General features: G+C 44.9%; 3 protein-coding genes across 4 annotated transcripts; 1 reads left to right on the top strand and 2 right to left on the bottom strand.

The window, feature by feature from the left end:
• Positions 1-1,944: 1,944 nt before the first annotated feature.
• Positions 1,945-7,954, bottom strand: nup43 (nucleoporin 43). Its single transcript, XM_080024211.1, has 8 exons — positions 7,663-7,954; positions 7,410-7,535; positions 6,703-6,780; positions 6,409-6,571; positions 6,065-6,200; positions 4,894-5,045; positions 3,677-3,793; positions 1,945-2,417 (listed from the first exon to the last, which is right to left on the bottom strand). Exons 1-8 carry the CDS (start codon positions 7,780-7,782, stop codon positions 2,188-2,190), a joined length of 1,122 nt encoding a protein of 373 aa, XP_079880337.1. The 5' UTR covers positions 7,783-7,954; the 3' UTR covers positions 1,945-2,187.
• A 240-nt stretch (positions 7,955-8,194) lies between these two features.
• Positions 8,195-14,003, top strand: pcmt (protein-L-isoaspartate (D-aspartate) O-methyltransferase). 2 transcript variants are annotated; one of them, XR_013844056.1, is made up of 8 exons: positions 8,195-8,334; positions 10,674-10,778; positions 10,890-10,921; positions 11,025-11,129; positions 11,291-11,411; positions 11,621-11,706; positions 11,787-12,021; positions 13,086-14,003. XR_013844056.1 is itself a non-coding variant. In XM_079996841.1 (8 exons), exons 1-8 carry the CDS (start codon positions 8,280-8,282, stop codon positions 13,096-13,098), a joined length of 687 nt encoding a protein of 228 aa, XP_079852967.1. In that variant the 5' UTR covers positions 8,195-8,279; the 3' UTR covers positions 13,099-14,003. The 2 variants fall into 2 exon arrangements, 1 of the variants encoding a protein (XP_079852967.1); XM_079996841.1 differs by having other exon boundaries at positions 11,787-11,956.
• A 190-nt stretch (positions 14,004-14,193) lies between these two features.
• Positions 14,194-22,926, bottom strand: lrp11 (low density lipoprotein receptor-related protein 11; the record flags this gene model as incomplete). Its single annotated transcript, XM_080023514.1, has 9 exons — positions 14,194-14,920; positions 15,984-16,067; positions 16,239-16,295; positions 16,370-16,537; positions 17,674-17,874; positions 18,720-18,845; positions 19,150-19,291; positions 20,574-20,731; positions 22,338-22,926. 9 exons carry the CDS (start codon positions 22,924-22,926, stop codon positions 14,766-14,768), a joined length of 1,680 nt encoding a protein of 559 aa, XP_079879640.1. The 3' UTR covers positions 14,194-14,765.
• Positions 22,927-23,451: the final 525 nt, after the last annotated feature.

The following is a 23,451-nucleotide window of genomic DNA, read 5'->3' as shown; positions in this document are numbered from 1 at the left end:
ACACACACACACACACACACACACACACACTCCCCACTTAACGACCTACTTGTTTAACGACTGTTCGTACTTAGGACCGGCTCTCTGACCAGTCTTGTATGGTGCGCTGTCTCTCATCACGCATCACCTTTTATATATCATATACACTGTATATACTACATATACTATATACACCTCATCGCATCACCGTTCTCGAGTCTCAGCCTCGTTCCCGCAGTCTGTCAGTATTCACTACCAGAGCTTGCGCCCCCTTACCGTGACATATCACGGGTCCTTACCGACCAATTCACGTAAGGACCTGGTCCTGGGAGCGGCACTCGATCGTTAAGTGAGGAATACGTGTGTATATATACACTACTCACAAAACGTTAGGGTTATTTGGCTTTTGGGTGAAATTTATGGAAAATGTAAAAAGTTCACGCTACAGTGATATTATATCATGAAAGTAGGGCATTTAAGTAGAAGCATGCAATGGTGATTTCCTCATCTCAAACAATTGATTGAAACAAAAGCCAACAACAGTGGTGGGTATACCACAACAAAAAATGTTAACGTCTCAATAACTTGTCATGTGCCCTTTAGCATCAATTACAGCTTGACAACGACGTCTCATGCTGTTCACAAGTCGACTTGTTGTCTGCTGAGGCCTGGCACCCCACTCTTCTTGAAGTGCTTGAGGTTCTGGGGTACAGAGTTACGAGCCCACGGCGACTCAGCTGATCCCATAGGTTTTCTATGGGATTCAGGTCTGGAGAAAGTGCAGGCCACTCCATTTGAGGTGCCCCAGTCTCCAGCAGCCGTTCCCTGATGATGCCACCTCCATGAGCTGGAGCATTGTCGTCCATGAAGATGAAATGAGGCCTGTGTTGTTCATGCAGGGGCACAATGACTGGATGAATGATGTTATTCAGGTAGTATGGGCTTGTCACTGTACCATTCACAAAGTGTAGGGCAGTTCTGTATTGACTAGACACACCCGCCCACACTGTAACACCACCACCACCAAAGGCTCGTCTGGTGACAACAGTGGCTGATGCATAGCGCCCTCCTTGACGTCTCCAACATCGTTGGCGGACATCATTTCTGCTCAACGTGAATCGGCTTTCATCAGAGAACAGCACTGAGGCCACTGGTCCCTCGTCCTCGTCCCTGGCCCATGCAAGACGATGATGCCTGTGCCTGGTGGTGTGGTCAGGTACCCTTGCTGGTGGTCTTGCACGCAGACCACGCTGATGTATAAACGGTTTTGAATGGTCTGACGTGACACTTGGGTGCCTCTCACCTCCCTTAAATGTGCCTGGAGTTGAGTGGCATTCATCATCCGGTTCCGCAGGGCACTGTTCACAATGAAGCGCTCATCAGTGTGGGATGTGGCCAAAGGACGTCCACTTCTATGCCTTTCTGTGACTCTTCCAGTCTCTCTGTTGCAACCTGCTGATGACACTCTGTGACACTCTAAGCTCAGTAGCCACTTCCCTCTGAGAACATCCTGTTTGAAGCCTCACAATGGCGAGGTACTGTTGATCAGTTGTTAGGTGTCGTCTTGGTCTCATGATGTCAAAATGTGAACAGCATGATGAAGAGGACTGTTTAAATACCAATTCTGAAATGAACCAGGAAATGTATTGGTCGATTCATGGATCAAACACCTGTTGTGAATTTTGCCGTTCAGCTTCTTGTTAGAGAACAGTAAGTTGTGCAAAAAGTACTGAAACATTGAACAGTTGGACATGTGCATTCAAAAGTTTAGAGAAGGTCAAATTAAGTTCACCTGTAAAGGTTATAGTGCATTTTAGGTTCATCCTGAAATTTCACCCAAAAGCCAAATATCGTTAACTTTTGGTGAGTAGTGCATATTCTGTTTTTTTTTATTAACAAATATTACACATAAAAACCCTTATGTGTAGGAAAAATTATCAAAGGAGACATCACTGTAAAGTTGTTTTATTCCAAAGCAAAAATGTAAGTGATATTTTTTACAAATGCCATCAAGGGGCTGGTGAGTTCAGAGAATCTGCTTTAAATAACATTTAAAAAAAGTCACTATCACAGATCCAAGACTTGTTTGAACACCGTATACAATATTGTACATTCATCAATTAAAGTCAACGTCAATCTCCATCAGTGGTTCATGCGTTTTTGCGTGAGTGCTTTGCGACTCTTTCGTTAATGTGTTGAACAACTCCTCTAGATCGGGACCTGTCTGTTGACAAATATGGCCTCTCCGTCGGTGCCGCAGACGAGGCACTGTCCAAGCACGTCCAGACTGTTGACCGACAGCGTCTGGCTGGGTAGCATGTGCGTGGTCTCCAGGCGGCCCTTGCTGGAGTCTCCGCTGAGCCAGGCGCTGCTGAGCGACTGGCTTCCCCCGGCTGGAGCCGCGGCGCTGCGAGAAACGCCGCTGTTGTTCCGCCCGCCTGGTAAACACACACACAAAGACAAAACTCTCCTGTCACAACGTAGAATGTTACGGCTGTCTCATTAAAAGCATCAAGATTTGATTTCACTCCGTCATGTTTGTGGAAATAGAGAAAAAGTGATCAAGGAAAAGCCTGGGGTTGTTCAAGAAGCAGAACACGCCCTCAGTGCATACTTCCAGATTAGGGAACAATTGACCTGTTTGACAAATTTTATTTTATTATTTTTAAATAAGGTACTGCTCTTTAAGTAGACACCTTACTGCCTCGATTCAACCGGCGCCAGATGTGTTTTTATATCAAACAAAGTTCAAAAGCTGTTTTGATGGCTCAATGTTCAAGTTAAAGAGATTATTTGTCACATACATATACATACGGTCATACATATATGCAGTGAAATGTCGTGACACCCGGTGATTACGCACAATAAGCTCTATAAGCTGTAAAAAAACTAAAAATACTAAAATGTGCTAAATCGACACAGACCAGTGTTTTTCAATGTAGCTGAAAAACACAGTTGAAAAAATAGAAATTAGCTTTTGTGTTGTAAGATCAAAATTGCAAGGCTGTAATAATTCATCTAATTCACTAGTTCAAGTCAGAAAAGCAGCTGTTTCCATCAGAATAAGTTTCACTCTGAAGGTGACGACTACACGTCGTGTCGAAAGGTTCAACTCTTTTTGAGATTCTGTTTTTGACGAGTGATTCAGTAAATAAAGAGTTGTTCTATTCTCTGACTCTTTTTCAATTTATTCCGTTGGTTTAACGCACGGTGAGTAAGGGAGGACTTCCTGAATGACGAACGAGAGTCAGAAGAGATGATTTGGCTCTTAGGTGTGAATGGAATTCTCACAAGAATCATTTTGTCAGAACGATTTATTTTGAAGGAATGCAAGGTGTAAATCAAACACATTCAAGATGAATTGTGCCGGACGCATTGGCCGATTTCTTTTGCCGTGGCCTTTAATTTAGTCATCAGTTATTATTTTCAGTTTGGGAGTTGAAGATTCACTCTTTTGCTGGAGTGACAGCAGGTTCCTGAGTCATTTAAAAGATTTGTTCGGTACGAACAAATCATTCACAAGTTTTGCATTACTATCAGTAAGCTATAACAAGCATAGGTTTTGATGTTTTCAGTGATTAACAGGATTTGGTGTGTGGTGGGATTATTTCATTGTAAAAAAAAAGTGTGCCGTGGCAGAAAAAAGGTTGGTTGAATTCTGCTGTTGACCGTGGTGATTATCAAACACACGACTTGCCTTGTAGGAATGAGGTAATCTCTAAGCCGGTGGACGTCTCCCAGTGCAGCAGCGAGCCGTCCTCTGAGCAGGTGAACAGGTGGTCTGGGTTGGAGGGATGAAAGTGGACCTCCCACACTGTCAAGGAGACACAGTAAACACTTAGGACAGGCCAACAGCCAAATAGCAACAAAAAATATATATGGACACCACAAGACCTCTGAAGGTGTCCTGTGGTATCTGGCACCGAGACGTTAGCAGCAGATCCTTTAAGTCCTGTAAGTTGCGAGGTGGGGCCTCCATGGATCGGGCTTGTTGTTCCAACAGATGCTCGATTGGATCAGACCCTAACTGCGGCCATCCACATGATTCATCAGACCAGGCCACCTTCTTCCATTGCTCCATGGTCCAGTTCTGATGCTCACATGCCCATTGTAGGCGCTTCTGGTGGTGGACAGGGGTCAACATGGACACTCTGACCGTTCTGTTGCTATGCAGCTCCATACGCAGCAAGCTGTGATACACTGTGTGTTCTGACACCTTTCTATCATAGCAGCATTAACTTATTCACCAATTTGTGTAACAGTAGCTTATATGTGGGATCACGCTAGACAGACTGGCATTCACTCCCCACGCACATCAATGAGCCTTGGGCGCACATGACCCTGTCGCTGGTTCACTGGCAGTCCTTTCTTGGACCACCTTTGGTAGGTACTAACCACTGCGTACCTGCCATTTTGGAGATGCTCTGACCCAGTCATCTAGCCATCACAATTTGGGCCTTGTCAAAGTTGCACAGATCCTTACGCTTGCCCATTTTTCCTGCTTCCAAAACATTAACTTCAATAACTGACTGTTCACTGGCTGCCTGATGGCAGTGGCCTCTTTCAACAGGATAATGTCCAATGCAACACTGAAAAAAAATGTTCAGGATTGGTTTGAGGAACATCACAAAGAGTTCAAGGTGTTGACTTTGCCTCCAAATTCCCCAGATCTCAATCTGATCAAGCGTTAGTGGGATGTGCTGGAATAACAAGCCCGATCCATGGGGGCCCCACCTCACAACTTCAAGGACTTAAAGGATCTGCTGATAATGTCTTGGTGCCAGATACCACAGGAAACCTCCAGAGGTCTTGTGGAGTCCATGCCTCGACGGGTCAGAGCTGTTTTGGTGACACAAGGGGAACCTACACAATATAAGGCAGGTAGTTTTAATGTTGTGGCTGATGTGTTCTTACTCTCGGCCGTGTGTGCCTCCATCAGCGAAGTGGGCGTGGTGCCTTGTCTCACATCCCAAATACAGAGCATGCCGTCCTGGCCTCCTGTGGCCACAATATGCTGTTGGTTCGGATGTCTGGCCACACAGTGCAGCGGGACTCGTTCCCCGGCCCTGGAATACCAAGGGAACAAGCCATTTCAACCTCTGAAAATCCACACATAAGCTAGAAAATAAATCTGCTGCTCTCTATAGTTCCTCTTCCAACTTGCTTGATCTGAGACAGACTGGGGGATATTAAAACACTGACCATTTATAATACTGTATACATTATATACTGTGTGTAGAGTAAGTATGTGTATGTGTATACACACACACACACACACACACACACACACACACACACACACACATATATATATATATATATATACACACATATACACACACACATATATATAAATAAAAACAACAAAAAAATAAAAAATTATAAACTTGCTGGTCAAAATGCATACAACACGTAGCTGCTCCACCTCCCCAGTGGCGTGGATGAGATGGGCCGTTGGTGCACCTGGCACTCCTATCTTGGCTGGTGTGCTCGGCACTCACTTTGGCCAGTGGTGCCGGGTGGTGGAGCAGCTACGTTTTGTATGCATTTTGACTGGCAAGTTTATAATTTATTTATTTATTTTTGTTTTCGGACACGGCAAGGTCTGTTCAAGGGCCGCTGTAACCTAGGTGTACATTATATTTGCATTTTGAACATAGAATTATTGAAACGTGACTGATAAGGTTTGATGTGTCCAGTAAAATAAATTATTTTTGGACACCGGACAGAGTTTAACAAACATGGTGTAAAAGTGGAATTGCACTCAGAAACTGTAGGGGTGCCAAATCCCAAAAGTTACACAGCGCTGCTTTGATATTGACAAATTCTTATCGCTCACTTTTTATTTTAGGTTTATTTTCTCATTTGCCTGTTTACTGCTAGGTTCATTTTTTATTGTTAATTGTATATAGGCAATTTCCCTCCCTCCTAGTTAACCTCTTGGTTTACTTTCTAGAAATAAAAAAAATCAAATTTTAGGTTTATTTAATACATTGTTGATCCTTTGGTTCATTGTCCTGCTTTATTGTTTGGTTGCGGTAAAATTGCCTTTGAACCAACATGGATGGAACTGGGAGGATCTTACTGGGACAGGATCTGCGACGGCGCGTTACTCTGTTGTCTGAAATCCCACAGCTTGAGTTGGCCGATGGAGTTGACGGTTAAAATCTCTGTGGTCCTCAGGAAAGTCACGGCATGAATGGTGCTGCTGTCTGCATTCTCTGATGACCACAGGGCACAACAACAAACAGTGTTAACCAAATTACACCCATAGTTATTTCAGGGCTCATTTTGACATTATAAAATTTAATTCGGGTATATTTTTAAGCACAATTTTCCATTTTCAAGGACTTCATGCAAAACAGATATAATCAATTTTCAATGTGCAAGTCAAATAATTTTGAAGTCGCGGTCCCCCCCCCCACCCACCTATGATACGAATAACTCCTTCCTGGTCGGCTCTGAAGAGGATTATCCTCCCGTCTTCACCGACTGTGACGATTTCAGGGCTATTACATACAACGCTGGTGCAGGGAGCATTGTCACAGGGGTAATGGTGTGCTCTCGGCCAATGCTGGGACACAGATATCGTCTGCGGTAAAAAGAAAACAAAGAGTCTCAGAAAGGTTGTTTATAATAATCGGAATAAGATGTGGAATACATTACGCAAATGAATTCCTTCTACAAAATTGCGTATCTCTGTCTAGTCTAGAAAACAAGTACCTGGCTGTTTTGGTGATGACGGAAGATGGTGACTGCTCCGGTCGACGATGCTGTGACAATCCTTTCTTGGTCCAGAAACTATTAGAGACACACAAACATAAGCCCAAACAAATTGACAGTGCACAATCGCATACCATAACTTCAGATCTTCAAATAAATCAGCCCAAGGACCCAGCGCAGGGAAACCTTTTCTTAAATGAAAATGTAAATGGAATGTATGTAGTGTACAGTGTAGGTTGTTTACCAACGACTTTGCCATTTTCGGCTTAGTCTTCTAACCGCTCTTGTGGACGTCAATATGCCATGTGGTATGTTCTCAATATTTTGCTAACATGGATTTTGCTCATGGATATTTCAGTTGGGACCTGAAAAGCAATGGTCGATTACCATGCTCATTCCAGAAATCTGTGCTAGAAGGAATAACAGTCCAAATGAGATCTCGATGGGTGTTCTAGACACTAGGAATCATAGGAAGTGTGTTATTTAAAAAAAGTCTTTATTCTCATGGTGGTATCGTTCTAAAAAGCCAACATGAGCCACAAGGAAGATCGATCGTGATTAGCAGAATGCCTAGAATCTGACGAATGAGAATCAAGGTCTCATTTGCGTCTCACTTATTTTTGACGTTTGAGCCATTACCACAGAGCACTCGGTCTTTCTCCTCTCAGCCCATGGGACAGTCGGGTCTCCTCCACGTCGCATCTTACCTGCAGCTCTAGAACGTCCCCGCCGTGCCGGTGTTCACACAGGAGCTGGGGGTCTCCTTCGAAAAACTCGTCCTCCATGCCAGAACCTCCATGATCCCCTATGGACCACACCGAGATCTTGTTGTCCTGCGGGGCGCATTGACAGCCACATATAAAAGTCATCACGGAGCTGTTCTCCTACGAGACGGACGCGCGCAGGGGAGACAACACACACGTCTCTTCGAGTTACGCGATGGTTTCAGGTTTTCCCCACCTCGTTGTCCCACGATCCACTAGCAAACACCTCGGGTTGTTGTAAAGAGGACGAAGAGACGGGCCTCCATCTCGTTTTGCTTATTTTCTGGGACACATACTTTGCATTCGTGCCTTCCATTGATATTACACGACTTACACGCGGGTTAAATGTGAGAGTGTTCGGAATGTAAGCTAGCTTAGCGTGTCAAATAAAACAAATGTGAGCTCGTATTATACCCGCCTCCACTATCACAGTACGGCGGCCGGGACAGGTCAAAACACCTCGGAATAACCCTTTGGGAAAAGTGTTGCCCCCAAAAACAAACGCCCCCTAGCGGCCGGCGCCGCCTCGATGCGACAAACCTATCAATAGACTTGGCGGGGTGGCTTTTTCCTGCCGATTTAACGTCTGCCAACGCTCATATCGGCAGGGGTCCAAGTTACTGAAAGCCAATAGCATGACACCTCGCCGTCCGCGGGTGCCAGATGTGTTATTTTGGTGAGCGGGCTCCGATGTCCGGCGCTGGCTCCGCCGCTCCATCTCCTCCGGAGGTTCTCGGCTTCCTGGGCAGGACGCTCGGCGCAGGCGCAGTACTGACAGCCGCCGTCTACCTGCTCCGCAGAGTCTGTCTGATCATGGCGTGGAAATCCGGAGGAGCCAGCCACGCAGAGCTCGTCAACAACCTCCGCAGTAAGTCCGCCATGCCGCTTGGTGTTGGTTTGTACACAACGGTGCCGGTGCCGGTGTTTGTCGGGGGGGGGGATAATCGCGCGTGACGGTGTTGGTAGCGGAGTGCGAGCTAGCTGGGTTGCTAGGCTGCGTGGCGGGGTCCGGGTGACCCAGCGCTGCCTCTCCACAGCCCGCGCCCCACGGCACGGTAACCGGGGGAGGGGGGCTGTGGATCCAGCCTGGAGGAGAAGGGCTACATGGCGGTCTGCAGGTCTTCAGTTCCGTCCCTGCTTCGTGTCAGCTCGATATGTGCGTCATTAGGACGGGCTAGCTCGTTCTGGTGCTGTGCCATTGTCCCGACGGCCCATTATTCCGAAACCCCAATAGTCCAAAAAGAGAGGCCCGTTGGACATGGACGACACCCAGCCGCCTCGAACCTTAAACCCAAACTTAACCATCTGTAACCTTACACATAAACTTAACCACCTCTAACCCAACACTTTTCGGACTACTGGGGTTTCAGAATAGTGTGCAGCCCACTTCGCTCTAGCCCCTGCTAGCTGTCCTGGTCAGTGGTCACAGTGCAGTATGACTGTAGGGCGATGCAATGTGGAGGTTACATATAAATCACAGCTAGTCAGCACCGAGAACCCAGTACCTCGTACCCAGCATCCAGCATCCAGTACCCAGCATCCAGGTCCCAGTACCTGGTGGGTACTAGGTGCTGGGTACTAGACCCAGCACCTAGTATCCACCATCCAGTACCCAGCAGCACCTAGTATCCAGTGCCTACCTAGTACTCAGTACCTAGTACCCACCATCCAGTACCCAGCAGCACCTATTATCCAGTACCTGCCTTGTACCCAGTACTTAGTACCCATCATCCAGTTCCCAGCAGCGCTTAGTATCCAGTACCTGCCTAGTACCCGGTACCTAGTACCCAGCATCTAGTACCCAGCACCTAGTACCCAACAACACCTAGTATCCAGTATCTAGTACCCAGCAGCACCTAGCAGCTAGCACCTAGCAGCTAGTACTTAGCACCTATTACCTAGTGATCAGTATGCTCTGTCCTCTGTGACTCTTCTGTGATGGTATGTGGGATGATTCTGTCTGAATGCACATTTGAGCGTGTTGACATTATGCAATTAATTGCTCTGCACGGAGATGGTAAGTAATGAAACAGATGTAAAACTAAAAAAGAGAAGTATATTTACTATCGGTTCCAAGAAGTTGTCACATTTGGTTTTGATGTGAAGAGCAGATCCAGCAATGATCTGCTGCCTTGACAGGGATTTTTAAAGTATGGACATTTCTAAAATAATGAAGTATAATACTTTATTAATCCCAGGTTGGAGATTCAGGAAAAAGGGGTGGACATTCAAAGACCGATGGCAGAGGCAGCCCTGCAAGGCGTCAGTTTTTTTTCTCATCGGGAGCAGTTAGTTATTCAGCTTCTTGCTCAGAGACAGTTCAAACCTAGTTCACATGTGCTAAACTCAGGATGTGTTGCAAATTCCTCAGTTTGTTATTGTTTGTGTCCATAAAACGATTCCTTCCAAAAAAAAAACAAGCAAGTTACATTTTGAATCCCTTTTGATCGTAGCATGCGCATTCACGGAGGTGTAGATCCACAGCCTGACAGAGCGGGTGGAATGACCTCATTTGGCCTCGAGGAAGGCACAGGCCTTCGTGGGCCTTGTTTGAAAAAGTGCTTTGAATCCCTTTTGTCTGAGTGGAGGCGTTAAAGAGCTCTTGTAAAATATGGCGTCAGGTGTGTGTGTGTGTGTGTATGTGTGTGTGTGTGTGTGTGTGTGTGTGTGTGCGTAATGTATCCTTGTGAAGACCGCCGGGCAGCACATCGCTGTGGGGGTAACAAGAGCGGCACCGGCTGTCACTGGCACTTCCTGCCTTTGGCACCAACTGGTGCTCGCAACCTGTTGTGACGGATAATTCTAGAGACTGTGTGTGTGTGTGTGTGTGTGTGGGTGGCCTGCACTTGCATATGACCATCTATGAAAGCGTTTATGCTCTGTTTGTGTTTTGTAAAATCGTCAGATTCCACAACCCTATGCTTCAGTCCAAATGTCAAGGGGAATTTTAAACCTATGATTTTTATTTCTCACAAAATAAAATACTAAATGCATGTTTCTCACAATGCTTTTTTTTTATTCCCCTTTGAAAACCTTATTTGTAATTTCCCTTACTACACTATTATTGTCGTATACTATGATTAAAGCATAAAATGAACAAAAAGACAATTAAATTGCTAATCGCAATTATTTCCTTGTCAATTAATCGCATATACCAAACAAATGTCTCAGTAACTTTATTTTTATTTTAAATCTCTTTGTCCACAGAAAATGGCATCATCAAGTCGGACAAGGTGTATGAAGTCATGCTGACTACAGATCGAGCTAATTTCTCCCGGTGTAACCCCTACATGGATTCCCCACAATCTATAGGTACAGCATTTTGGGGGGAAAATAAAATAAAAAATAAAAACTTCAGAAAAACAAATCTAATCAGAGCCTCTCTTTCCTTGTTTTTTTTAACTTTCTTTTTTTATCATAAAGGCTTTCAAGCGACCATCAGCGCTCCACACATGGTATGACACTAATGCATACACGCCTCCATTCATTATGTCCGAAAAACAACAGTTACTAAGTTTGTTTTAACAGAAAACCCAAAACAGATTTTTCTCTTCCCAGCATGCGTACGCCCTGGAGCTCCTGCATGATCAGCTGTATGAGGGCGCCAAGGCCCTGGACGTGGGCTCTGGCAGCGGGATCCTCTCTGTGTGTTTTGCACGAATGGTGAGCCACACCTGACGGGTAAACACACGACGTTACTCTCTATGGAGGCACTTGACCGAAAAAATGATTTGATATTCAAGCGAATCCACTTGCGTCTATGTTTTATTTCGTCGTTCCGTTTTGCGAGTCCAAGCTCAAACCCTCCGTCCGACTCTTTGCAGGTAGGCCCCAAGGGGAAGGTGATAGGCATCGATCACATCAAAGAGCTGGTAGACGATTCTGTAAGCAATGTGAAGAAAGACGATCCCAGTTTGATCACGTCGGGCCGAGTGAAGCTACTGGGTAAGGTACTAAGTGCTGAGCAGGTTAACGTCTGATGCCCACCAGTAAGGTCCTTTTACCCCAAAATGGGATCCACAGTGCTAAATAATTGAGAAGGATACTCCATTTTAAAAAATGCGGGGCCAAGAAAAGAGGGAAGACTTTTCCCAGGGGAGACACCCGGTGAGTGACGGCCACTTGTTTTTGTTTTTGTTTTATTTCCCGTTAAGTGGGAGACGGGCGATTGGGCCACAAGGAGGAGGCGCCCTACGACGCCATCCATGTGGGCGCGGCCGCACCCAGTGTGCCCCAAGCAGTGAGTCTGGACCGAAGCCCGATTCAATGTCCCGCAAATAAAGTTGTATTCCTTAAATTATATTGTCCACACCCCCATAGCTGTTGGACCAGCTGAAACCTGGCGGGCGGCTCATCCTGCCCGTCGGCCCCGCCGGGGGCAACCAGATGCTGGAGCAGTATGACAAGATGGAGGACGGCAGCACCAAGATGAAGCCCCTGATGGGGGTGATTTACGTGCCTTTAACAGACAAAGACAAGCAGTGGTCCAGGTGGAAGTGACTTCCTTCTCTCTTTCCTACTCCCTCCCCTCTCTGTCCTTCTCACGGCGGCAAAGGTGAAAACGATGTGGGGTGGTCCCTTGGTCGCATGGGCTGCGTTTGATGCTTGACAACCCCCCCCCCCCCACCCCCAAAAATCTCTTCCTCCTCCCCATAACCCAGGCTGGAATTCTCCTTTAATCTTGTTTTTAACGTCATAGTCCCAAACCCATATTAATAGATTCTTTGAAACAAATGCCAATTGGAGGGATATTATTTTTAAAGTATTATTTATAGACAATGTGATATTTTTGTCCCACGATGTTTAGCATTCAAGCATGCGAGTCAGGTTGATATTTAAACCCACAGGAGGTGAAAATAACAAAAAACGGAGCCTTTTGCTGTTTATTTTTTTTTAACATTGGGCAATGCAGAGATCCAAAGACCGCAGCCTTTGGATCATCTTGGCCGTGCGTCCCAGGCACATTGCATGCTCGTGTGCCTGAAAGCTTTCTTCACTCCGTGATCATAGCCGATAGTCGGACCCCCCTCCGCCCAACTGCATCTTGATGTTTGCGTCACAAAATATCGGGGATGTCTCATTGAGAGAGCTTGTTTAATTTCCAGAATAGCAAGTCGTTTGGTAAAATGGACACATACCATGTTCCGTGAATGAAAGTTTAAAACCCCCTTTATATACTGTTTGCAGAGTGTGGGAAAAAAAAAATACACACAATTCACTGACATAAAAAGAGAATTATTGATATTGAATATGGTGACATCCAACGTTAATGTTAATAACGTCATTATTTTATATGCGTGACTTTTTTTTTTTTTTTTTTACTCAGTTTTAGGCCCAATTCCAATAATAAAAACTTGCCACTTCAGGTACTACTGTACTAGTAATACTGTCAGACCAAAACTTTGATCGGGAATCTGTCCTCCATAGGAATGAACGGACTTCTGGTTTGTTCTTGACGTTTGTCGGATTTGGTGTGAAGCAGGCTCAACAGCGACCCGTTCCGACCGCATGCTGGATGGCTCTGCCGCTCGCCTTCAATTTTGGATTTCTGTTTCTTGATTTTGTACAGTACTGTATTTGTTTGCGGCAGTTCTAACCGCGGGATTCTGTCTCCCACAGGGATGAACTCTGAAGAGGAACACGGTCAATTATTCCACGTGGCAGTTTGAACCTGAACAACACTAGGACTGCGTGTACCAATGACCATTGGGATTTAAAGCAAACAAACCATAATGTGTTTTTTTATTTTATTTTTTTGTAGAATTCTTTTGAACTGGACTACTCTATGGTTGGGATGCGGCTTAAAAGCGCTGGAAAGTGAAGCCTGCAGCTTTGGTGACGTGCTATTTTTGTTCCCCCCACCGCTGTGATTATAGTTTTTCTATTTAATTTGTGTGTGTGTGTGTGTGTGTGTGTGTGTGTGTGTGTGTGTGTGTGTGTGTGTGTGTGTGTGTGTGTGTGTGTGTGTGTGTGTGTGTGCTTGTTTGTGTGGTTTCATTCAGTTGAATTGCAGTGACGACTTTTCAGCTCCACCTGGACACTGAAGGGCGAAGTAGAGAGCCTCAGCGACCTTGACCGGAGTGCGTCCTCTCCACCCTTTACATCCTTGACCGCTTTGCCGCTCTGCGCCGGCGGTATTTAACAACGCGCAAAACACACGCACGTGTCCTAAAGCAACGCAGCGGCGATGTAATCTACACGTAGTCTTTCGAGAAGAGCGGAGCACCGCTCACACAGGAAACACGAGCGCACGCAGGGCTACGCTATCCGCTTATCCACGCTACCCCCCCCCCCCTGGGTTTACATTTAATATATCCCGCACAGGCTCTTCTGGGGTCTGATAAGGGATTACAAGTCACTGCTTTGCCAAAATTAACTATATAAAGCAAATGAATGTCTGATGTTCTGTCTTATATGCATTTAAAAAAACAAAACATTTAAAAAGTAAATAGCACATTTGTTTCTGGAGAAGCCGTGTGTTGGACGGTCCAGTGCTTTCACACTTTCTGGAATGAAATAATAAAGGACGTGAATATTTGTCTGTGTTTTGTCATGATCCAGGCAGCGCTGGAAGAAGTCTTTGAAACATTACTTTCCGCCACTGGATCCGGGTACGATACATCAGACAAACTAAACTAATGATATGTAATCAACTTTATTCAATCACATAAGACACATTACAGGGTGCAGAACACATCTACACACATGCATTCGAAACTTAGCAGGATTGTTTCATGAAGAAAAGTAAATTATGTGAATTTGGTATCCAGACATATAATATAGCCATGATACTCTGATTTAACTTGCTGATCAATGAAATCATAAAAAATAATAAAACAGTTGAGTTACAAGCGATAAATCCTGCATACATTACAAAGCTGTCTTGAGTGTTTTATCTGGTATAAACTAAAAAGACATGGCACAAATGTAGCACAGCAGCGCCACCCGGTGGCGAAAAAAACCCCACTTCTGCACTGAGCTGTATTAGATAAAAATAGACTGAAAATAAGATTCTACATATTTCGTAACAAAATAAACACATTTGAGGGGAAAGCAACATATATATATATGTGTGTATGTATATGAGATAGACGGTAAAGTGTTGAAGAAGTACGTGCCCCCACCAGTTAAAAGAAGAAGCTGTTACATTGATAGATCGATGCTGTTCTGGGTTGTTGATGAGGAGGGGGAGGTAGGGTACATGCGGCCTCTCACCAGGGACATGGAATCTCGACTCATTTCAGACTTCCCCCCCCTTTAACAAACTGGAGGTAAATCTAGCGGCTTAACTTGCAGATGCTACAGGTACATCCCGTTGATGAGGTAGTCTGACTCTTCCGTGGTGAGAGGGCGGGTCTTCTTCAGCTTGTGGCGGACCAGTTGGAGACGACAGATAATCATCATCAGGAGCAAGGAGGTGATGATGAGGCCGAGCGCCAGTGGAAGGATTGCACCTGCGAGAGGAAATGGAGAATAAGGGTCCAAAGTTTAAACGTTGGGTTGAGTCTGTGCGACGGCTCAATCTTTGTATTTCTTAAATGCCGATTTTCTATTCTGGTCATAGGGATAAGGGCAGTTAAAAATGTCATTTAATTATTAGCTCCTACTGACGGTGTTTTCCAACCAATTTCTCCCGCATCACTTTTTAGAATTAAATATTCTCACGACAAACCACTTTACTGTCAAAAACATCATAAACACATAGCACTGTGCTTATTATTATGGCCTAACAGTTAGTGATGCAAGACTGGTGAACAATTTGTTCGTAGAGAACTAATCTTATTTTTTAGTCTTTTTTTTTTTTTTTCTAAAGTCTTTTTTTTGTGAATCTTCAATTCATGAACTGGAAATAATTACCAGAAGTCCTCCCTCGCTCATTGTGCATTAAACCAACCGAATTAATTGAACAAAGAGTCAGTAAATCGAACAGCTCATTTTGTTGAGTCACACGTCAAGAAGACTCTTTCATCACTATGTGGAGTCTTCACTTACAGAGTCAAACTGGATCTGATGAAAACAGCTGCTATTCTGCAGGAACTGATGAATTAGAACAGCCTTGCAATTTTGATCTTGCATCGCAAACATTCATTTCCATTATTTATTTATTTAAAGTGGAATTTGGTAAATTTCCCACTGCACACTAGTGTGCCGCTGCACAGTGGTTATAAAACGCTGGAAGGCACAGCATGATCTATAGTGAGTCCGGACAGGTAGAGTAATGATTTATCCAAAGGCAGAAGCGCTCTCCTCCCACACTAGCCTACGTTCTTGTTTTTTTTTTTTCATTATCCATGTAGAAACTTTGCTACCAAATGTTGTCTTTGTTCATGTTTACAATTAGCCTCATTTTAAGGACTAGTGTCTCTAACCCTGCCCCCACAGACTGTAGTGTAGATTTCGAAGACCTCATACATGTACATTAAAAAAACATGCTTAGAAGAATAATAGAAAAATCACTCAAGGCAAAAAACTCAATAAGCAGCCAGAAAAATGGTTGAATTGTGGGGGTCACCACACCTGACTCAGGTTCGGGATGGCCTCCCAACACAGGATACGGTTTGGAGATGGCGAGGTCCCTCTCTGGCTGGCCCTGCGACACTGCTGCAAATATATACAGTATTTACAGTATATATATATATATAGAGAGAGAGAGAGATATACACAGTATACCTATATATATATATATATATATATATATATATATATATATAAAAGAATACCAAAGCGGCCACATTGTATATCATATCACTGTAATGAATTTTGCGCCTTTACCTGTCTCGGTCTGTTTGGTGGTGGGAGGAGCCACGGTTGCCAGTTTGAAAGCGGGACCTAAACGATTATAAGTGGTTAACAGTAAAATCTGTAACAGGCTCATAATATTATAAAAAAAGAGAGAATCTCACTCTTTTGCACGCATTTGTTGACGCAGTCGGCCTCCTGGAGGAAGTTGTTATGGTTGCCGTGGCAACCGCCGTACAGGAAGTGCTTACATACAGCCGCCTCCTGGTCATAGTACCAGCGTGGGAAGGTTTCCTTGCAGGGCCCGATGAAGGGCGGCGCGGCGCAGGGATCTGGGAGGAAACGAGAGAGAGAGAGAGCGAAAGAGACAGAGCGATGGAGGGCTGAAGTGAATCATCTTACATTGACTTTTAAGTCTATTGGCTGGGGGGGATTTTGAATCATTGTAGTGTGAGAATGAGGCAGAATTATAACACCCAGATTTTGTAAGACTGAAATAGAAGGTTCCCTCCCGTATATCAATTCTGCTGAGAGTGAGGATTTACGAAGTGAAGTGTTTGAGTGGCGATGGGCCCGGGTCCGCCTCACTCTCTCGGCCTTATTCAGGGATCAGGTGGCGGGGGAGGGAGGGAGACAAGAGGTGCTTTGTTGCAGCACTCAGGGGCGACATGGGGATAAAGCAGCGTTCCCACGGCAGCCCGGCACAGCAGAGAGTGGCCCCCATGGCTGGAAATAAGGCCCCGGGCCAAAAACCTCCAGCTTAGCTACACGACTAAAGCTGCTGCCCGTAGGGGTCCCATCTGCCTCCGTGGCAGAGGGCCACAAGGTAAAGGGCATAACATTATAACTGCCAGGTCACAGACAATTTACAGCAATACCGGTATTACACTGTGCATACCGTAATAAGCTAGTTAATATGTAGTAATAATTCATATTTGTAATTTACAATAATTCGTCTTAGTATAGCATTTTATATATTTTTATCTGTTACTATTTGTCTCTGTTTTTATTTGTCAATTTGTATATGTTTGACAATTTTATTTAAATCTTTGTTTTATTTTATTGTTTTAGTTGACTATTTTATTTGATAGCCTTTTTTAAATATTATTATTTATTTAATTGTTCATATTTATCGGACTGCTAAGCTCTTTTTATGCCAATATCACCAGTTACACAGTTATATTTTATTCCTAAAGTCATCACAAATTACGTAACAATAATAAAGTAATAACAATAAAAAATGAAAAAAGGCAATATGCACCTAGGCAATATGCACATAACAATTAGATTTAAAAAAACCCCAATATAAAAATGTTGAATAAACAATCAAATTATTAACTAAAATACAGAAAAATAAACCTAAAAATAAACAATGAACAATAAAAAAATGTCAGAAAAGTAAATCAGATAATTTATCTGTTTGCTGTTCTTTAAGTAACGGATAATAAAAACCCTCACACCGCCACACCTTGGCTGTCTGCGCCCTCCTGTCGATTGGTCGTTTGGGGGTGAGCGGGGTGGGCAGGGGGAGGAGGAACCTTGGTCCTGTCCTGGCGCTCGGGGGGAACCTGAGGGGGCGCGTCGCTCTCCGCCGCCGTCTGCTCGTCCACAGGCCTCGGCTGGCTGGGATCGCCAGCGGGATGGGTCACCGACTTCCTGCTGCTGTCGACTGTATAAAGAAAAAGTTATGAGAGGGTGTAACTGGTGACAGACAGACAGATACTCTAGATGGATACAGACAGACAGACACTGTACTGTGATACAGTAGATAGACAAACAGACAGACAGAGGGACAGACGGACAGATGGACGGACGGACAGATAGATATATAGATATACAGATAAATACTTTATTCTTTAAGTGTCATAGCAGCTTGCGTCACAAAATAGGCAAATAGGCAAAAGTAATTTAAGTAATAAGAATAGAAATAGAAAAAATGGCAATATGCAATAAATCAAAGAATAAACAATAAAATAAACTTAACAATAAACCAGAAAAAGAAACCAAAAAAAATAAACAATGAAAAATAAAAAAAATGTTGATGTACAGTATACCTAGTCATGAACAAAAAAATATAAACCTAAAAAATATATTTTTTTTAAATAAAAAAAATTTACCTTAAGAACAGGCAACATACAATAAACCTCAAAAATTAATAATAAACAATACACCTCTGTATCAACAATTCTAATTCTGATAGAAATAATAAGTTGCTTAAATGTTATAAGAAAGTTATACGGTTCCACTCCTTGGAACACCGGGTCTTTCGATGGGACTCAGACCAGGCCACGTGTCTCTCTACAAGCTCACAAGTCACTCAGTCCAAGTCGCTGCTTAATGGATTTCAGATGAATAATCAATTGAAGCACGGAAGAGTGAATCAGTATGAATCTACTTCTTGGCGTCAGACACTATTCTTCCACCACAGTCTGTTTTGTTCTTTTTTTTTGGTGAAATTTGTGATCATACTGTAGCACTCGAAATTCGCCCCCGAGTTACAAAACAGCCACCTACAGTTGCGGCAGAAGGCTTCGTCGGAGCGGTCGGGACACTGCTGCTTTCCGTCGCAGGCGTAGGTGATGTCGATGCAGCAGCCGTCGTCGCACATGAACTGATAGCGTGAGCACTGGCCCGTGCACACTGCGGAGCGGCGGGAGAAGGGTGGGAGAGTGACCACCGCACCGGACCACACCACCAACATGCGACAACAACAACAACAGGAGCAGATGATCTGGCACAAACATGATGCAGTGCGCTTTGAGAGCTTGTCAGGTGTGCAAAAAGATTTGTTCACTACGAACTAATCGTCTGCGAGTCTGGCATCACTAACCATTATTAGACCATAATAATAAGCACAGTTATACATCTCTCTGACGTTTTTGGTGGGATAGTGGTGTGTCGTGGGGTTATTTCATTGTGAAAAGGGTGCACTAGTGTGTGTCACCTTGAGGGTGGTGTTCGGGCGCCAGCACGGTGACGGAGACGTTGTCGGAGCTCTTCTGACCCGCGTTGTCGGTGACCACCATCTGAAAGGTGTAAACGCCCTGTTGGAGCCCGCTGACCTTCAGCAGCCCCGGGTGGGTCACCTTCACAACCACGACAGCACGGTGAATGTCAAAAAGATTTGGCATTGAAAACAGAACAGTGTTCAGTGCAGTCTCATTTCTAACATAGTAGCACATAGAAAATAGCAAAGATATCAAATATAAAGTGCATTGAGTGTGCATCTGCACTGAGTTCAACATTGAGCAATATGTTACTGTAAATATGTGTGTGTGTGTGTGTGTGTGTGTGTGTGTGTGTGTGTGTGCGCACGCCAAGTACACACACACACACACACACACACATTGGGGCGTTCGATAAGAAAAGCCCACGGAAGGTATCTTATCATATCCTGCGCCACAGCCTCTCCGTCATAACAAGCTCTTATCGCTCCGTGTGCAGTAGGAATTAGGGGGGTTTTGCAGCCACGTGGCGCGAACAACAGCAAACACACTGGCTCTGAAGTCTTTCTTTTGACATTTCAATCAGTGCATTAACTGATCACACGTACGCAGTCAGAGCGGCGAGGGCAAACCCCTTCTCAAACAAATCCTTAATCCTCCAATTACGTTTTGTAAAGAAACATATCGGCATTGCTGGTGGGAAATAACACACCTACATATGACAAATCTTCCTTTAATTTGGTTTCATATTTCAGTGTAAGTACAACCATACATTTTCGCTTTGTGTGTGTAGAGCTTCCCATATCACAATCAGAATAAGATGATTCTGTCAAGTACATCTCAAAATTAAATCAAATATAATTTATAATAAAAAAATAAAATAGAAATAGCCAAATATATTCTTGTAGCCAAAAAATACAGAACGGAAATAGATAGAACATACAAATTGTGATTCTATGCCCAGAATAGATTATTGGTGTAGTAATATAGGGTATGAATTATTACTATGTACTAAAGTTGTAACAGTGTACAGAGTTTCAACTGTATAGTATCCTATAGTCTACAAACAGACTGATGAAGAGACCCATGGTGTGTATTCTCTGTTTTTAAGCACACCCCTTCTGATTCACTTCCCACAGGGAATGTGTGAACGATACAATCCCGAAAAAATAAAACAATGAAAATAAAGCAATGAATGAATAAATAAAAATGAATAAATGAATGAATGAATGAATGAATGAATGAATGAATGAACGAACGAACAAACACATAAATAAACACACACACACACACACACACACACACACACACACACACACACACACACACACACACACACACACACACACACACACACACACACACACACACGCACACACACACACACATACAACCAAACACAAAACATCCTTGTGGCACTGACCTTCATGTTGATGGCTGAGTCCCCGCTCATGAGGGCCCACTCGTAGTGGCTGATCCCGTGGTCGTCCACGCTGTCCCGGCCGTCCAGCACCGCCCAGTCAGTGGGGAGGCGGATCACCACGTCCTGGCCCGCGTCGCTACGGGGGGGCTCGTCCACCTCTGGAAAGCGCAAAAAAACGCCAAATGTCTTCAGGTGGCGGCGGAAGCGTGTACTCGTATTGCACACTTAGAAATTCTTTGACTAAGAGAGTGTTTCCCAACCATTTTTTCTGCCGTGCCGCACTTTTTCCAATTAAATAATCCCACGGCACACGACTGTCCACCGTTGACCACTAAAAACGTCAGAAACATGTATACTCATGTTTCTGACTGTATGAACATGTATACTCATGTTTCTGACTAATAGTGACGCAAGAGTGGGTGAGCGAGTGAATCTTCGACTCACAAACTGGAAATAATTACTGAGGATTCAATTCAAGTCCAAGGCAAGAAAAGGCAGGAATTTGGGCCAATTCATATTGAACGTGGCTGATTTACACTCTGCATTCCGCTGAACGACTAATCCACACAAAACTCAGAGCCGAACCAACCCTTCTGATTCTCGTTCCAAGTCAGAAAACCCGACGACTCCTTTTTTTCTCTGAGCGACTCATCAACAACTGAACGAATGAGAAGACAAACTTGTTCTGGTGAACACAGAGCTGCTACTCTGGAGGGAACTGATGAATCCGATGAATTATTACAGCCTCGCAACTTTGATCTTGCAGCACGAGAGCAAGACACAAGAGTTTCCAGCATTTATTTTTGAAGTGAAAATCGAAGGATGTCCACGGCGCACCTGGCGAGATCCCACAGCGGTGGCCTGGTAAATAAGTAAATCGTAGTTAAGGTCCCCGCGTCCATTATTTTACTCAAGTACAGTAAAAATAATAAGAGTACTTTATTTTAAATATGCACAAGCATGGAAAGTTCTTGACACAGTCTAACCTCAATGATGGAAACTGTTTGTAAGCATAAAGTTCCAAATTACTCAAACAGTAAGGCACTTGAGTAAAAGTACTCCGTTTCCGTCACCTATCGATGCCTATTATTTAAGCATTAAACAGTAGCCTTGGACTTGGAACTGAGACAATAAGTTCCAAATGACCTTATTGGTGAAGTATTAACCATTGAGATTATTTCAAGAATTTCCATTTGTGAAATACTGCCCAGGGATTAAGAAAGTGTTGTCTTGTCTTGTCTCATTTACAGATTTACAGAAATGGAAATGTGTATGTGTACACACTGGTATCCATTCCCTTGTGCTGTTGACCTTGAGCCAAGATCCCCTTTCCACCTAGGTCTACCTCCAAACTCTCCAAAAGAAAGGGTTTCCATTCAAGCTGGCGGCTGCTGCTTGTCTCAGCCATCTCATCTAATAGTTTGAGGCCAGAGGCACGAAGGCAAATCATTAACTCGACCCACCTGCTGGACCAGTCTCAGTCAAACTGCTGCTGCTAATGTCTAAGTAAACGGTGCGCATTGCACTGTGAGAGATGGAACAGGTTTCTGCTTATCTTATAATGGCCAGGGAAGCAAGACAATACCGCTTTTCTTCTGCTGGATCATTACGCTCTATACCAGGAATTCTGGACTTTCAATTCGATCCAGATAGATTGTCTCTGGGAATCTGGGAACATTTTTCATATTGTTAGATATGACCATGGTCCCCTCAGACCAGTCGTTTGTAAAATATTCCATGTGTTGGGAGTGGCAGGCTTCTCACCTTGGTGGCCATTATCACCAAGGCTTTGGCCCCCAGGGGCCAAGTCCAGCGAGGGGTGTCCCGTGGTGTTGGCAGCGCGGCTGTAGGTGCTGAACCCTTGCTGCGGGGCGAAGGAGCAGACGTTCTTGTTGTTGTAGGTGCAGTTGAACAGGTAGCAGCTGAGAGCCTCGTCCGTCCGACCGAAATCGTCCGGCACGACCGCCACGGTGCAGCGGGGCTCCGCGCAGCAGGCGTGCAGGCAGTCCGCCCAGCTGCGCACTCCGCCGGGGGCCGACAGGAAGGTGGCGCCCTGCTCGATGGAGGCCCTGGCCCGGATGATGCGCTCCCCCGCGGCGGTGAACCCGCTCAAGCAGGAGTCCGCCGCATCCCCCTCCCCTACCGCCTCCCGGGTCTGGTACGCCTGGTCCTGCTGCAGCTGCTTGCGGAACTCCTCCAGGAGCTCCTCCACCCCGGAGATCTTGGACTTCAGGTCCGATATCTGCGAGGAGCGGCCGCCGACGGTGCTCACCGCGCAGATCAGCAGCAGCAGCAGCAGCGGCGGCGGCGGCGCGGAGGCGGGCAGCCGGTGATGCGCAGTCGCCGGAGCCATGTTAACGCCGCCGAACAGCATCCTTCAACCCGGGGCTGTTTCCGCGGAGCATGCGGGACTGAAACCGGTGCGAAGGGTCCGAGCTGGAGGCTGCTGCTCGCTCACACACCACGCGGCTCCCCGGGCATGTCGGGCTCGGACTGACGGTTCCGGACGCCACAGACGCTCCCGGCGCGATGACGGCCGGGGAGACGGCGATTACGTCACGGCGGCGCTTCGGGAGCGGCGGCGCGCGCACAGCTCAGAGGAAACGCGCGACGTCACGGGCCTCTCGAGCACACGCACGCAAGCGCGTGTGCGGAGGACGGTAAATAAACGTCAACTAAGGAGCTATTAACACAGACTTCGGTTTTACTTGAACAGTAAGGTGTGTGGGCTTATTTCAACCAGCACTCTATTACTGCCATCTATATAATAATAATAATAATAATAATTATTATAATAATATAACGAATATAATGATAATACGCAAACAAAATAATTGCGTTGACATTTCAGATTTAAACATGAAAATATTTATTTGAC

Source organism: Zeus faber (assembly GCF_960531495.2).
Source record: "Zeus faber genome assembly, chromosome: 2".
Taxonomy (NCBI): domain Eukaryota; kingdom Metazoa; phylum Chordata; class Actinopteri; order Zeiformes; family Zeidae; genus Zeus; species Zeus faber.
The sequence above is the reverse complement of the archived record's forward strand: the minus strand, read 5'-3'. Positions and strand labels throughout refer to the sequence as shown.

What these genes read in the sequence shown, in the direction of transcription:
- nup43 (XM_080024211.1), bottom strand. Translation starts at nt 7,782, where the DNA reads ATGGAAGGCACGAATGCAAAGTATGTGTCCCAGAAAATAAGCAAAACG. An exon ending in CCGTCGCAGATCCTGTCCCA is followed by an intron (nt 5,046 to 6,064) that starts GTAAGATCCTCC and finishes TTGGTATTCCAG; the next exon opens with GGCCGGGGAACGAGTCCCGC. An exon ending in GATTACCTCATTCCTACAAG is followed by an intron (nt 2,418 to 3,676) that starts GCAAGTCGTGTG and finishes TGTGTTTACCAG; the next exon opens with GCGGGCGGAACAACAGCGGC.
- pcmt (XM_079996841.1), top strand. Translation starts at nt 8,280, where the DNA reads ATGGCGTGGAAATCCGGAGGAGCCAGCCACGCAGAGCTCGTCAACAAC. An exon ending in CCATCAGCGCTCCACACATG is followed by an intron (nt 10,922 to 11,024) that starts GTATGACACTAA and finishes TTCTCTTCCCAG; the next exon opens with CATGCGTACGCCCTGGAGCT. An exon ending in CACCCAGTGTGCCCCAAGCA is followed by an intron (nt 11,707 to 11,786) that starts GTGAGTCTGGAC and finishes ACACCCCCATAG; the next exon opens with CTGTTGGACCAGCTGAAACC.